At 38.1% G+C, this 14,107-nt stretch overlaps 1 protein-coding gene across 1 annotated transcript in view; it reads right to left on the reverse strand.

The window, feature by feature from the left end:
• Positions 1 to 14,107, reverse strand: part of FBXL17 (F-box and leucine rich repeat protein 17) — a gene marked incomplete at its 5' end in the record, with an annotated part of 312,639 nt that overhangs the window by 213,902 nt on the left and 84,630 nt on the right. Inside the window, one exon of the mRNA XM_035309961.1 lies at positions 4,288 to 4,395. Coding sequence (XP_035165852.1) covers positions 4,288 to 4,395 — 108 coding nt within the window. The remainder of the gene's footprint in view (positions 1 to 4,287; positions 4,396 to 14,107) is intronic.

Here is a 14,107-nt window from a genome sequence, read left to right on the forward strand (position 1 = left end):
AACCACTCCATTTTTATACATCTGCCAGCCTCAAAGCCCTTTTACAACAGAGGCCAGTGCTGTTATCTCCACTTTGCACGCAGGAAGCAGAAGGACAGAGAGTACTTGTTCTGCACAGCCTCGCAGGACATACTTACAGGCCATGGAGAGCTAAGAGCAGATTCCACATCCTCTTAGAACATGAGCTTGGTATTATTACTAACCAGTTAGGAACTGAACACAAAACTGGCCACAAGAAATGCATGATGTTTGAAACAAACAAACAAACAAAAAAAAAACTGATGTCATTAACAGGTGAATTCTGGAAGAGACAGATGCAGCAGCTTAAGATATAGTTATTGCTCCACAAATATTTATCACTCCCAGAAGGAGGTTATTTCCTCCAAATAAGAACTGTAGAAACAGAACATGTGCCTGTGCCAGGCACTTCAGTTTAATTCGGTGTTTTAGTTAAAACTGCTTGCTGTACTATGAGGGAAGTAACACACCTGTCAGGGGACCATGGAAACAACTACTGAAGTCACTGTAGCAAGATAGGAACCAGATATCACTTCTCAATAGCTTCAAAATTAAGAAGCTGGTATTCAGATAGTAATTTTGCTGTTGCATGTATCCGTACTAAAGATGTCAGCTTAAAGTAGCAGCAAACATATTGCCCCACCCAACCAAAAAAAAAAAACACACATTGCTGCTGTGCACAGAAAGTCACTTGTATGTAAAATAAATATTTAGCAAACCTTACAGAAGACATCATACCAGAGAAGGTATGACATACTCCCCATGAAAACTGAAGTAGAAGAAATAATAAGAGATATTCAAGCTCCTCCTTGAACATGCTTCAACTTTCAACCCAGAAAAAATTCTAGTTATCTTACACTCTAGGAGCAAGACAGCAAAAACTCCTTTAACCTGCAAAATACATTTACTCAAAAACATCAGGCATTTCAGAATCACTGCTTTAAATCCAATAAAATCTTGCAGTGAGCAATGACACGCTTTTTGCCAACGATGTTCCACTTGAAAATACTGTTTGTTTCTAGTGCTATTGCAATTTACTCGGACATTATTTGATCAACCTAAAAAATTCTAAGATACATTAAAAAAAAGCCTTTGGACAGCATACAGAATCTTGAAAAGCAAGACAAATAAAGGAAAAAGTACTTGATACCACATACATGTGAAATAATTAGCACATTCACAGGAATGCTACAAGTAAAAAAAGAATTCCCCAATTGAGGAAAACACAAACTCCGCAATCATTTCAGAGAATTTAAGGAGAAGAAATCACTGTCTTAGTAAAATAAGCCTACAGAAAGTTTGTATATATAAGATCTGAAAGATGGAAATAGGAATCCCAAAGTTTCATGCCCCAACCTAAACTAAAGCACAGGTACTAACTACTCATTCCATCTGACTTTTTCCAAGTTTGTGATAAAACTGCTTGCTAGAGATTTTCTGAAGGACTGTATACATCAGGATTTCTAATAATTATTGTTAAACCATAATGAAAATCATATATATTAAGAAAAAAAATCAAGGTCTTGACTTTTCTTAACTTCAACCAAATAAATGGGATTATGAAATCACATCACTGAAGAACAAGACATAACAATGACCCATTAAATAGTTGGTAACTCCACGTCAGAACAATGCAGTATCCAAAGAATGCACCAGAAAAGTGACTTTATGTAGGAACATCCAAACAAATATTGGTTTACAGAACCTATGTCAGACTTGTAAATTATCTACCTTCTGTATTTATGTTGTGTATATAAATAAAACCTACAATTGTATTATTTCTCTCTCCCATAGATATATGCACCTTTTACACATCATTTTAATATTCGCTATAAGACCTTCCAAACTATATCCTTTGAGGTGCTATAAGTTTACCATGCAAATTAAATTTTCTGCTTTATTTCTTTTTGCATGTTTTCTGAAATGTTTTCAGTTCTTCTGTATCTTTAGCTACTGAGCTGCCCTAAACTGATTAAAATATTTTACAGATATGCTAAATGATTCAGTACAACAAAAGAGTAACAACAAAAAACTGTAATTTCTTCAGCCACATCCCATTTTCATTTAATACACTCTACAATTACTACATGAAGATCTCTTTAACCCTCATTGGGTTAAAGAAATGACATGAAGTTCATCAGAAGTAAGTGCTGGGTTCTGCACCTAGGACGGAGCAATGCCAGACGCAGGAAGAGGCTGGGAGATGAGTGGCTGGAGAGCAGCTCTGCAGAAAGGGGCCTGTGGGTGCTGGTGTCAGCAGGCTCAGCCTGAGCCAGCATCATGCCCTGGCAGCCATGAGGGCAAACTGCATTGTGGGGTGTGTTAAACAGAGCATCACCAGCCAGTCAAAAGTGGTGATGCTCCCATTACATTTAGTGTTGGTCTGACCTCACCTTGATTATTGTGTGCAGCTCTAGGCTCGACAATATAGAAAGGACATAAAGTACATGGATCTGTCCAGAGGAGGGCAACAAAGCTGGTAAAAGGGCTGGCAGGCATGTCCTGTAAGGTAAGGCTGAGGACTGGGTTGTCCAGTTTGGAGAAAAGGCAGTCAAGAGGCAACGTCATGGCTCTCTGCAACTTCCTGAGGAGGGGAAGGGGAAAGGGAGGTGCCGGTCTCTGTTCCCCACTGACAGGACTCAAAGGAGTGGCACAAAGCTGCACCAGGAATGGTTCAGATTGGACAATAGGAAAAAATTTTTTACCCTGAGGGTAGTCAAACACTGGAGCAGGTGGTTGATGCCCAACATCTGTCAGTGTTCAATAAGTATTTGGACAATGGCCTCTTTGATGTGCTTTAACTTTTGGTTGTCCCCAAAGTAGTCAGGCAGTATGACTCAATGATCTTTGAAGGTCTGAACTATTCTGTTCTATTCTACTCTATTTTATTCTAGTCAGGTCAAGTTAATTCATTTCAATGCTTACTGGATCTCAGTCATATTCAAATCCTATTTCTACAGTCACCTCTACCAGTTCCATTTTCCCTTTTTTATTTTTATTTTTTAATACTAATATATAGTTCTAGCTTTAAATACTAATTTATCTATGCCAGATGCATTTTCCTCTGTTCTCCCTGCCATTTGCATGATCTCTCAATTTACTTTCAGATGTAAATTTTAACTAATATGCTGTTTGTTCACCTCATCCACATAATTCATTTTACTGAGCACTTCTATTAATTTCCACAGGTTCATACAAGGAAGTTCTCCCACATATCACTCCTCTTATGTAGAAGAAGGAAATAAAATGTAATTGTCATACTATATATAAAGTTATAATAGAGATATGGATATATTTACAAAATATATGTGCATACTGTTGCAGTAAGGGGCACATCTAAATCTTTCACACCAGGAATTTTGAACTTCCAATTACACTTTTTTTGTTGTGTTTGTGTCATGGTTTTGGCAGAAATAGAATTAATTTTCTTTGCAGCGGCTCACACAATACACTGTTCTGTACTTTTGATGAAAATAATGCTGATAACACACTGATGATTTAGTTCTTGCGGAACAGTGCTCACACAGAGCCAAGGACTTTTCAGCTTCTGGTGCTGCCCTGCCAGCGAGGAGGCTGGGGGTGCATCAGGAGCTGGGAGGGGACACAGCTAGGACAGTGGGCCCAAGGTGGCCAGAGTGATGTCCCATCCCCTACTCTGTCATGCTCAGCAATAAAAGTTGGAATAAGGAGGAGAATAGGGGACGTTCAGAATGGTGGTGTTTGTTTTCCAAAGAAACCGTTCTGCATGATGAGCCCTGCTTTCCTGGGAGTGGCTGAACAGCTGCCTGCTGATGGGAAGCAGCAGATAGATTCCTTGTTCTGCTTTGCTTGTGCACACAACTTTTGCTTTACCTTGTGAACGGTCTTTATTTCAGCCCATAAGTTCTCACACTTTCACCTTTCTGATTCTCTCCCCAGTTGCACCTGAGGAGAGCGAGCAAGCAGCTGTGTGTCACTTGGCTGCCTGCCGGGGCTACACCACAACACTTTGCAATAAAGTCTAACGTAACTAGGTATTTTAAAGTCACTTGACTGTACAGTATTATTAAACCTAAGAAAAAGTGTCATCCCTAGAATATGCGTTTATACGGTTTAACATGGGGAAGTCTAAACATCTGTTCAAATCAGGCAAAGTTCATTTATCTTGTAATGTTTCTACCTGTGACAGTGTCATTTGTCATATGTATAAACTTACCTTGGCTGTCATACCTATTGTTTGGCAACAGTCAGAAACACTAATGACAAGTTAAAAGTTGCTATGATACTTACATTGGTGAGGTGAATGACTCCTTTAGATGTAACAGAGCAGCCCATAAAACCAACATACTGCAGCTCAGGACAATGTTCAGCAAATGCTTTCACTGACTGATCTGTCACCTACAGAAAAAGATACACAGGTGGCAGTTGAATAGGTGATATGAGCATATACATAATACGATCTATTTTCCCTGTAACTCAGGCAAGATGCTCGTTAATCCTTTCTGTGATAACAAGTAATTACTGTTATCACTAATACTTTTTATTTTAAGAGTTGTAAAGAAAACATTAGATATGCACACACATCTAAGATATGTATGGAGAAGGATCGTGGAAAAGGGGGATCATATTCTTGGAGGAGGAGAACAAATAGAAGAAGAATGAATGATGGCAACAGAAATTCAGATATTCTTGTCAATCTATTAATGTGCAGATAACCCAAGAGACCATTCTATCCACTATTCACATAAATTATACCCAAACATTGAAATTCTAACAAATTTGGTTTTGCCAACCTGCAGAATCATGCTGTGCATGCTATGCATCATTGACTCTGCATAGAATGTGAATTCATATCCTAAGTTTATAACCCTCTTCTAAGCATTTTTACTAAAAGGAAGCTGTTAACAGTTATTAACTAAAAAGATAATACTGCCTTTGTGTTCCACATCAGACTAGCATCTCATGACAATATATCATTCTGTGTTGGTTATCAGTTGAATGGAGTTGTTACCTAGCTTGTTAATGAGATATGTATGTATTTCTACAACTATTCGTGCAATTACATGTGTCTAATAAGATTTAATAACTATGAAACACTAACTATTGAACAAATGTAATGTTTTGTAGGTAGACTCGAACAACATTTTGTGAACTTTGTGAAGAATGTAAAATTGATCTGGATACATTTAAGACATCTGCATATCTCTTCCTTTCAACAAGTTTTCTTTTTTTTCTTTTCTGAGCAGTATATATTCCCAGTGCAATGACAGAAATGCAAATTCTATTCTGATTTTGTGATAAAACGTGCACTTTCCAGCCAAACTGCACAGGAATGTCTCACTGTAAGTCCTGAATACCTGAGGGCATTCTGCGTGTGCAAGAACATTGTCTTGTTATCACAGAACTCAGAAGCAAAACAAATTTTGAAATATCTAGTCCACCACTGAGCCTCAGGTGAACACAAACACAGGAACAATATTCCTGCTGTGCTATGTATCATCTTTATCCACAGTTCCAACTTGCCTGACTAGCTTGTTACTTACCTGCATGCTGGCAACTTATGGTGACCTTGGTGAGACTCTGGCAAGATAAATTTTTAAAAGATAGCCCAGAGATAAAGGAGACCACCAACAAGATCATAGGTACAACACTATATTTAAACTGCACCGATCTGGGGTTATTGGAGTGGTTTATATAGGTCCAATGCAGTTTCTCAAAGGAATGATTTCTTAATGACTAAAGATTTTTTTTTTTTTATTGCACATCTTCCAACTATAGATATAAGGCAAGTCTTTGGAGAGGTAGGTATTTAGAAACCAATAAAGCTGAAAATAGGCCAAAAGGAAGGGAAAAGGGGACAGTTATATAGAATCAACTGTAAACTGGGTAGTGGCCATGTATTTTCTGCATAAACCTATGTCTAATGTCTACTGACATCACTCTAAAAAACAGTGTAGTAAGAAATTTCATCTTTGATTTTGACCTGACAACGTCTTACATCTTCACCTCTGCATATTCCTCCCATCTGAGGACTGTCACACCAAGTATTTGAGAATTTTGAAGATTTTAACTACTAAAAACCTTTGACAAACAGTACCAGAGATCAAACACTGACAGATTTGCCCTATTTATCATTCAATAAGAACCAGAGTAGTTTTAAAAATAAAATAAAAATCTTCTGACAACTTAGGAAAGTTTTAAATTAGGCACAGAGAAACAGAAATTCAATACATTCTCTCTAACACTTTAGCTTTTCTAAAGATAAACTAAACCCTCTACTTCCATTAACAGGCTAGGAGAAGGACCCTTTTACAATATTATCCTCCTCTCTTTACCGAGAGTATGATTCGCTGTTTCAGACAGGTTTGCCCTAGCTAGCAAGGAAGTGAATTAATGAACAATCAATAGCATAAATGCCTAACATGACAAATTTATAACAGAAGTTAAACCTTTAAAATACAAATAATTTATTTCATATAGCTGATATTATTTGGGTGCATGAAGACTTTAGAGGTGATATTGTGATTGCAAATAATAGAATTACTACATCTTAAAGTATCTTCTGTGTGTAGTGTGGAATTCGCAGCATCCAAAACAACATTTATGAAAAAATAGTTTGGGTAAAAATTAGTGACAGCAGATTATGAGTATTAAATAGCATAGAGACTAGTAGTCAACATTTCCAGTGCTTGTTGGATATCCAGCATCTATCTGGTCAGAAAAACATTTTTACCTCTCTATTCATTAACTCGTAAGCCTCATGATCTTCCCAGTTTACAAAAATTATTTGCAACCTGTCAAATGTATTGCGATGTTATCTGAATATGCTTTACATTTCCTGTGGTTGAAGTCACAACTTTTGTCAGGCATTTTGCTATTGCAAATGGAATTTCTGTTCTTAAATCTTTACTTATAAATAAAATAGCAGTGCATTGAAACTGTTGAGGTCTTCAGGCTCATTTCAATAACAGATCCCATCCCTTCCTGTCAGCTGTTCAAAACCCACCACCTGTTGGAGGTGACTTCAAGATCTATTAGGAAACATTGTAAAAATTTCCCAGTCAGCACTGTAATCTCACAGTCAGCATTCTTTACTATACCAGTATCTATGAATATCATCCTTCTTTTTCAGACCCAGCGTCATTTATAGTAATTTGTATTTTAATAGGATTCCCAGCCAGCCAGCCTGTAATGAAGATCAGTAAATATTCTGTTTGGTTAGCTACTCTTCACACATAACTGCACTTTTTTGTGACAGTATTAATTAGGAGCTAAAATAAACATACTTATTTCTGTGTATATATATATAAATATATAATGCATATGTTTATATAGGTACACATACAAACTTGCAGTTTCACAAGAACAGTGTCTTCTCATAAAAATATGAAATAGTATCAGAGAATCACAGAACCAAAGAGTATCCCAAACTGGAAGGGACCCGTAAGGATCACCGAGTCCAACTCCGGGCTCCACACAAAAAATCAGACCATGTGTCTGAGAGTGTTATCCAAACACTTCTTGAACTCCGGCAGCCCGGTGCTGTGACCACTGCCCTGGGGAGCCTGTCCCAGTGCCCGACCACCCTCTGGGTGCAGAACCTTTTCCTAACACAGAACCCACAGAGCCTGACCCTCCCGACTCATCATGCCATTCTTCACACCAGGTATAGAAACATCTAATGATAACTTTCTTAAACTAAGTACCTGACGAAGGGGCTAAAAAACCTACTATGTCTGTTTTTTTTTTGCAGGTGACTGACAACATGCAATAGTTCAGACTTTACATATAAACAAACATGGAGCACCATAATCAAGCATGCTGACCTACTGTTCAGTTAGAGTACTTGATGACTGAATCCAACCTGTCATTATTTATATATGGTTCCAAAAACATAATAAAACAAGCTTTGTAGGTAGAGTTACGATCTTTCATTAGACTGATCCCTACAGGGGAGAAAAAAGTAGCTAAGTTCCAGACAGATCTGGAATAGAAATAACAAAGATAAATTTAAAGCTAAAATAGGTTTTTATGGTTGAAAACTGTGTCCTTCTGCTTAGTTAGGTTGTTTTCTGTTTTATCATCTGCAGTGTCTAGCACTGATACACATATTTGAGCTTTTATATTCAAACATGCAGAGCAGTTCACTGTTTCTACAGTAAATAGGTCCCAGGAATGGCAACCTCTTTCACTGTACAGATGTGTTTTAACCTCCCAAGAGTTGAAATATTCTGCAAAATGAATGATCAGTGACAGATGGAAAAAAATGCACAGAAAATTACCAATAATATATATGCAATGATTATGCAATCTTAACTCTGTTGATAATGCAGTATGTAACTGTATACTACATTTTCCTCCTTACCACTCTGGAGAGAGGGTAAGTAAGTGAAATATGGCTTCTGCAACCTACCAAGTATTTCCAAGTACTGAACTGACATTCAGACATACTATTTGAACAGATTAAACTAGTATAATCTGAAAACACATTACCAAAGACATTATCCTGCAGTCTACAGAAGTGTACCTTATCAGTGAGAATGCAGAAATTCACAGCTAATTCTTTGAGAGATCACAGTACTGTTCTTCCAAGAATCTTTAATAATCTGATTGTCTAGTCGACCTTCATTGACTTTCATTCACCCTGTCTTGCTTCATGTTAGTCTTGGTTTGAAAAAGTAATATAGGATGATGAGGAGAGATTTATAAGTTATGCACTAAAGCATTGTGAATGGGAAATACACTGGGCTGGAACTAATGGCACGGATTTTGCTCCTGTTAAAAAGATCTACGATAAGTGAGATATGGTTTAATCATTTTCTTTTTACGTATTACAGCCTATTATATATGAATTCCAGTTCTGTATTGTTTTATATAAATTCAATATTCTGGCTATTGTGCATTAAATTCTATAAGTATTAGTTTATTTTACATTCCATAACTGAAGCAGCAACACCAAACAGTTCTAAAGAAAGGATGATAATTCAAAAATGAAGTTTGAGGTACAACAGGCTACTTACATTCCAACTAAAATGCCCAGCAATTAATAAAAACCTAGAGAAGCTGATACAGAATAATTGAAATGAAAAAGAGGAATAAAAGTTCTAACTGACCCAGAATGGACACCTTGTTCTCTCATTCAAACACGTGTTGCAAGTACACCTAAATGTGCATTTTTCACATAAAATACATACATAACAGTTTGCAATATATATATATATTTTCAGTACAAAGACACCAAGATAAACTCTAGTAGAGTAAAATACGCTGTCATCTACGTATACAGGTGGTCTGCCATGAATGTAACATCCAAGTGTGCCTTGAACAAGTCAGCACTAATGGTAGATGAAACTCATTTACTCCCAATGCCCTACTCCATGAATCTTTACCTGTCTTCAACAGACACCAGCTTAACCACTCTTAACTGTGCCTGGGAAGAAAAGAAGGGTCAGAAAGGACTCACTGGAATTCAGCTTTATATTTGGTAAGTTCGGAGAGAGGCTTACTAATAGCACATCTGCTAAATCAGTCCCAAAACTTTGTTGCTTTACTTCTATACTACAGACTTTCCTTCTATAGTACAGACTTTCTTGCTATACTACAGACGTAAAGGCGCACATATAATCCACTCAGAAATCTCCCTGCAGGAAGAATGTGGCCAGGCCCTCCAAAACTGTTTTATATCCCTTACTTAAACAATGTCCACCGTCCACATGAGCTTTCAGGTAAGCTTAATTACTCACACAAAAATACATACAAAAAGCAGCATATGGCTACATGATGGTGCATACAAAGAAATGTGTCTTTGCCACGCAGGGAAAGATGCTGTTGTCTCTTTTCTGAACATTTTAAAGTTACTTTTTAATAAAGGGTCAAACAGATCATGATATTACACTTCAAATTAGAATCCAGGAAACTTATGCTGCAACTGAAACATATATATATACATAGATAGACGTGTTATACCTTCATAGTCCATGAGTAAATAATTGCTAACAAAATTCTGAATTCATACACTTTTGAATTGAAACACAAATTCAATTTCATTTTAAAATTCATTTCTACAGCAGACTGTAATACTTAAAGTATCCACTGATAGAGTAACCACAGACAGAATCCTAGGGCTCCGGCAAGACTGGCCTTCAGGAATCCCAGCTCTCAGAGGCCACGCTGAAAGGATGGAGCACGGAAGATGTACATTTAGTGTACGAGGATCATGTGCTTAAGCAATAATTAAGCAAATTGGATATTCACAAGTCCATGAATCCAAATGGGAGGCACCCATAAGTACCAAAGGAGCTGCCAGATGTGACTGTCATGACACTCTATAATCTTTACTCGATTGTGGCAAGTAGAAGAAATGCCAGAAGACTGGAGCAAGACAGCTATCACTCCTATCTTCAAGAAGGGCAAGAGGTCCCAGGGAACTACTAGTCAGCCTCACCTCGATACCTGGAAAAGTGATGAAAAGACTCATCCTGGGAGCCATTTCCAAGATCACTGAGAAGCACAGGAAGGAGAAGAAAATCATCAGGACTAGTCTGCATGGATTCACCAAGGGAAAGTCACACCTGACCAACCTGTTAAGATTCTGTAATGAAATCACCAGCCTGATGGATGAGGGGGGAGATTGTCTTCCTGGACTCTAGTAAGGCCTTTACACTGTCCCTTCATAGAGAAGCTGTTGAAGTATGGCGTGGATGAGCAGAAAGTGAGGTGGACTGAAAACTTACAGAAGAGCTAGACGTAGAGAGTGCAGTCAGCAGTGCAAAGTCTTGTTGGAACCCAATGAGTGGAGTACCCCAGGGGTCAGTACTGGGTCCAGTCTTGTTTAACTTCGTTAACAATCTGGGCAATGTAAATTGCCCAGTGCAATGTAAATTGCACACCTTCAGTAAATTTCCAGATGACATGAAACAGTGGGGAGTTGCTGACTCACCAGAGGGCCATCCAGCCATCCAGAGGGACATTAACAGGCTGGATAGGTGGGCTGACAAGAATCTCGTGAAGTTCAACAAGGAAGAAGTGTAGAGTCTTTTACCTGTGGAAGAACAGCCCCAGGCACCAGGACATGCTGGGAGCCACCCAGCTGGAAAGCAGCTCTGCAGATAAAGACCTGAGAGTACTGGTAGGCTATAAGCTGAACATGAGTCAGCAATGTTGCACCCTTGCCACAAAGATGGCTAATGGGCTGCATTAGAAAAAGAGTCACCAGAAGGTAAAGAGCATTGATTCCCCTCTACTCAGCCATTGGTGAGGTTGTACCTCGAGTGCTGTGTCTGGTTCTGGATTCCCCACTCCGAAAGCGATCTAGGCACACTGGAAAGAGACAAACTGAGGGCTACCAAGATGGGCAATGTACTAGAGCACCACTTCTATGAGGAGAGGCTGAGAGAGCTGTGACTGTTCAGCGTGGAGAAGAGGAGGCCCAAGGGGATACTTTCAACATAGGAAGTTCTGTCTGAACATTAGGAAGCAATCCATTACTGTAGGGATGACAGAGCACTGGAATAGGTTGCCCAGAGAGGTAGGGGTCTCCATCCTTGGAGATCTTCAAAAGCCATCTGGAAAAGGCCAATGGTATTCTGGGCTGCACCAGGGAAAAGTACTGCCAGCAGGTCTAAGGAGGTGATCCTTCCCCTCTATTCAGCACTAGAGGCCAAACCTGGAGTGATGGTTCCTGTTCTGGGGTCCCTAGTACAAGAGAGACATGGTACATAATGGAGAGAATCCAATGAAGGGCCACAAAAATGATTAAGGTACTCGAGCACCTTTTCTATGAGGAAAGGCTGAGAGAGCTGGGACTGTTCAGCCTTGAGAAGAGGGGGATCTCATAGATGTCTACAGATACCTGAAAGGAGGGTGCAAAGAGGACAGAGCCAAGCTCTTTTCAGTGGTGCTCAGTGACAGAGCAAGAGGCAAAAACTGAAACTCAGGAACTTCAAGATTCCCTCTGAACATATACAGATTGCCCAGAGAGACTGTGGAGTTGCCCTCCTTGGAGATAATCCGAAGCCACCTGGACAAGAGGGTCTGGGTGTCCCTTCTTCAGCAGAGGGGTTGAACCACATGACCTGCAGAGGTCTCTTCCAACCTCAACCATTCTGTGATGCTGTGATTTAAATGATATTTGTCATAAAGGCTCTGAAGAAGTAATTATTGGCAAGAATACATTTACTTATTGATCCTTTAGTACCATTACAGAACACTGACAAAAATAAGGCACAAATAATCTGTCATCCTAGTAAAGTTTTCAGGACATCCAAATTTCCTTAGTGAACAGCAGCAAGGCATGGGTCATCTTAACTAATTCCTGCTGGACATACAATACATTCACATTCAGTGTGGATAAATTTAACCATTTTCTTTATTAAAAAAGAAATTCCACAACTTTCACCTCTAAGTTGCAGTTGTAAGGGGAGACTTTAAAAGCATTACCAACTTCTATGAACATGCAAAATAAAGAAATTTAAATATTTCTATTATCTATGAGAAGAACAATTGAACTGAAAAGGAAATTAACCCTGTTTTTTAATATATACTTGTAGTGTTTAGATTATATTTTCAATATTTTAATAACCAGGCTTATAATGTTGGTTTCTATTATGAAAACTTAATACAAATGTGCAGTGTTTCATTAAATAGAATACTGCTCCTTACTAACAGCAATAAAAAATTGTTTAATTATTAACTGAAAGGGATGTTTCTTGAAACAGCTTTCACCATTAAAGCTGAAATGTAAGCACGAGATACAGAAGCAGAGCCTGGAAACTCCTACTTATTCAGGTGAACCTTATGATATGAGCTATTCCATCAGAGCAACACTTTATAGTACACAAGATTAATACAATAATTGAAGCATGAATTCACAGGAGGCCTTAGCTACCTGAAGCAGCATAGCAAAATACAGGGTCTGTCAGAACTCCAGTGTGCCTTCTGCCTAGTATCCATGAAGCACTGACCCGAGGGATGCCTCATTCTGGGATCAGAATTGGGGATCTGCCTGGAGTTTCAACCCTGTGCACCCTTGGCTACCCCATCGGACACTCTCTGGATAAGGCTCTATGCAATGCTGTGCAATTGTTACCCCACCCTCAATTCTGAGAGGAGGAAAGAGTGAAAAAGATTGTGTTGCTGTCCTTTCTTTCATCGTTATATCTTAGCTTAGGAGTTTCTACATCATATAAGAGGAGAAGATAGGCAAAAGTATATGAACTAGCATTAAGAGTTGAAAAGAGTACTTTCACTTTTTGTTTCTTTGTTAACATTCACCAGCTGGCTTCATCAACTACATTCTACTAACTATTTTGAAATACTCTAAGTATCAAAACCAACAACAACATCAAAACACAAAAAGGACTGCATACTCAGTTGAATAATTAGCTTAAAATTTTATCAGGTTATCTTTTTAGAATGTATTTGGATTTAATGTATTTGGATTTAATGATTTTCCCCATTTTAAAGAGGTTTGAACAACTGGCTATAAAGAATAGTGTTCCTATTTTATCTTGATAATAGGAAGAATTTTTATAGGCTTGTGCTAATTCATCTAACTTAGTTTTTAGATATAGAAGTCTAATAACCTTAGTCAAGGGCAGTACAAGGTACTCCTTCCAGCTTTGTGGCACAAAGCTACCACCACGTTAGTACTATTCTCTTCTCCTTACTGATGACAGCCATTGAAACAGATGAGTTCCTCTCCCTGTTTTGATCTATTTTATCCCCGGAATTAATTAATACTGGGCAAAACAACACACTTGGAACATATTAAGTTTGAAATAATAAATAGCCATAGACAACTGCTATTTTCAAACTGGTTTAAATAGCTGGGTTAGAAAGAAAATCTCAATTCTCAATATAAATAATCTCCAATTCCACATTAATTAACTCACAATTTAATCAAGTACAGTTTGAAGACCCTTATATTGCACGTGGCTATCAACACAATCTAATTCATTTGTTGCAGAGCTAAAATAAAATTGTTAAAGCAATTCTTCAGCTTATAAAATATTGCCTTTATACTGAAAGATGAATTTTATCATCAAAACGTGCTTCTTCTGGATTGGCAGAATACTGCTTCCAGAACAAAAATACACTTTTACAACAAACA

The sequence above is a fragment of the Oxyura jamaicensis genome, chromosome Z, assembly GCF_011077185.1.
Source record: "Oxyura jamaicensis isolate SHBP4307 breed ruddy duck chromosome Z, BPBGC_Ojam_1.0, whole genome shotgun sequence".
Lineage (NCBI taxonomy): Eukaryota > Metazoa > Chordata > Aves > Anseriformes > Anatidae > Oxyura > Oxyura jamaicensis.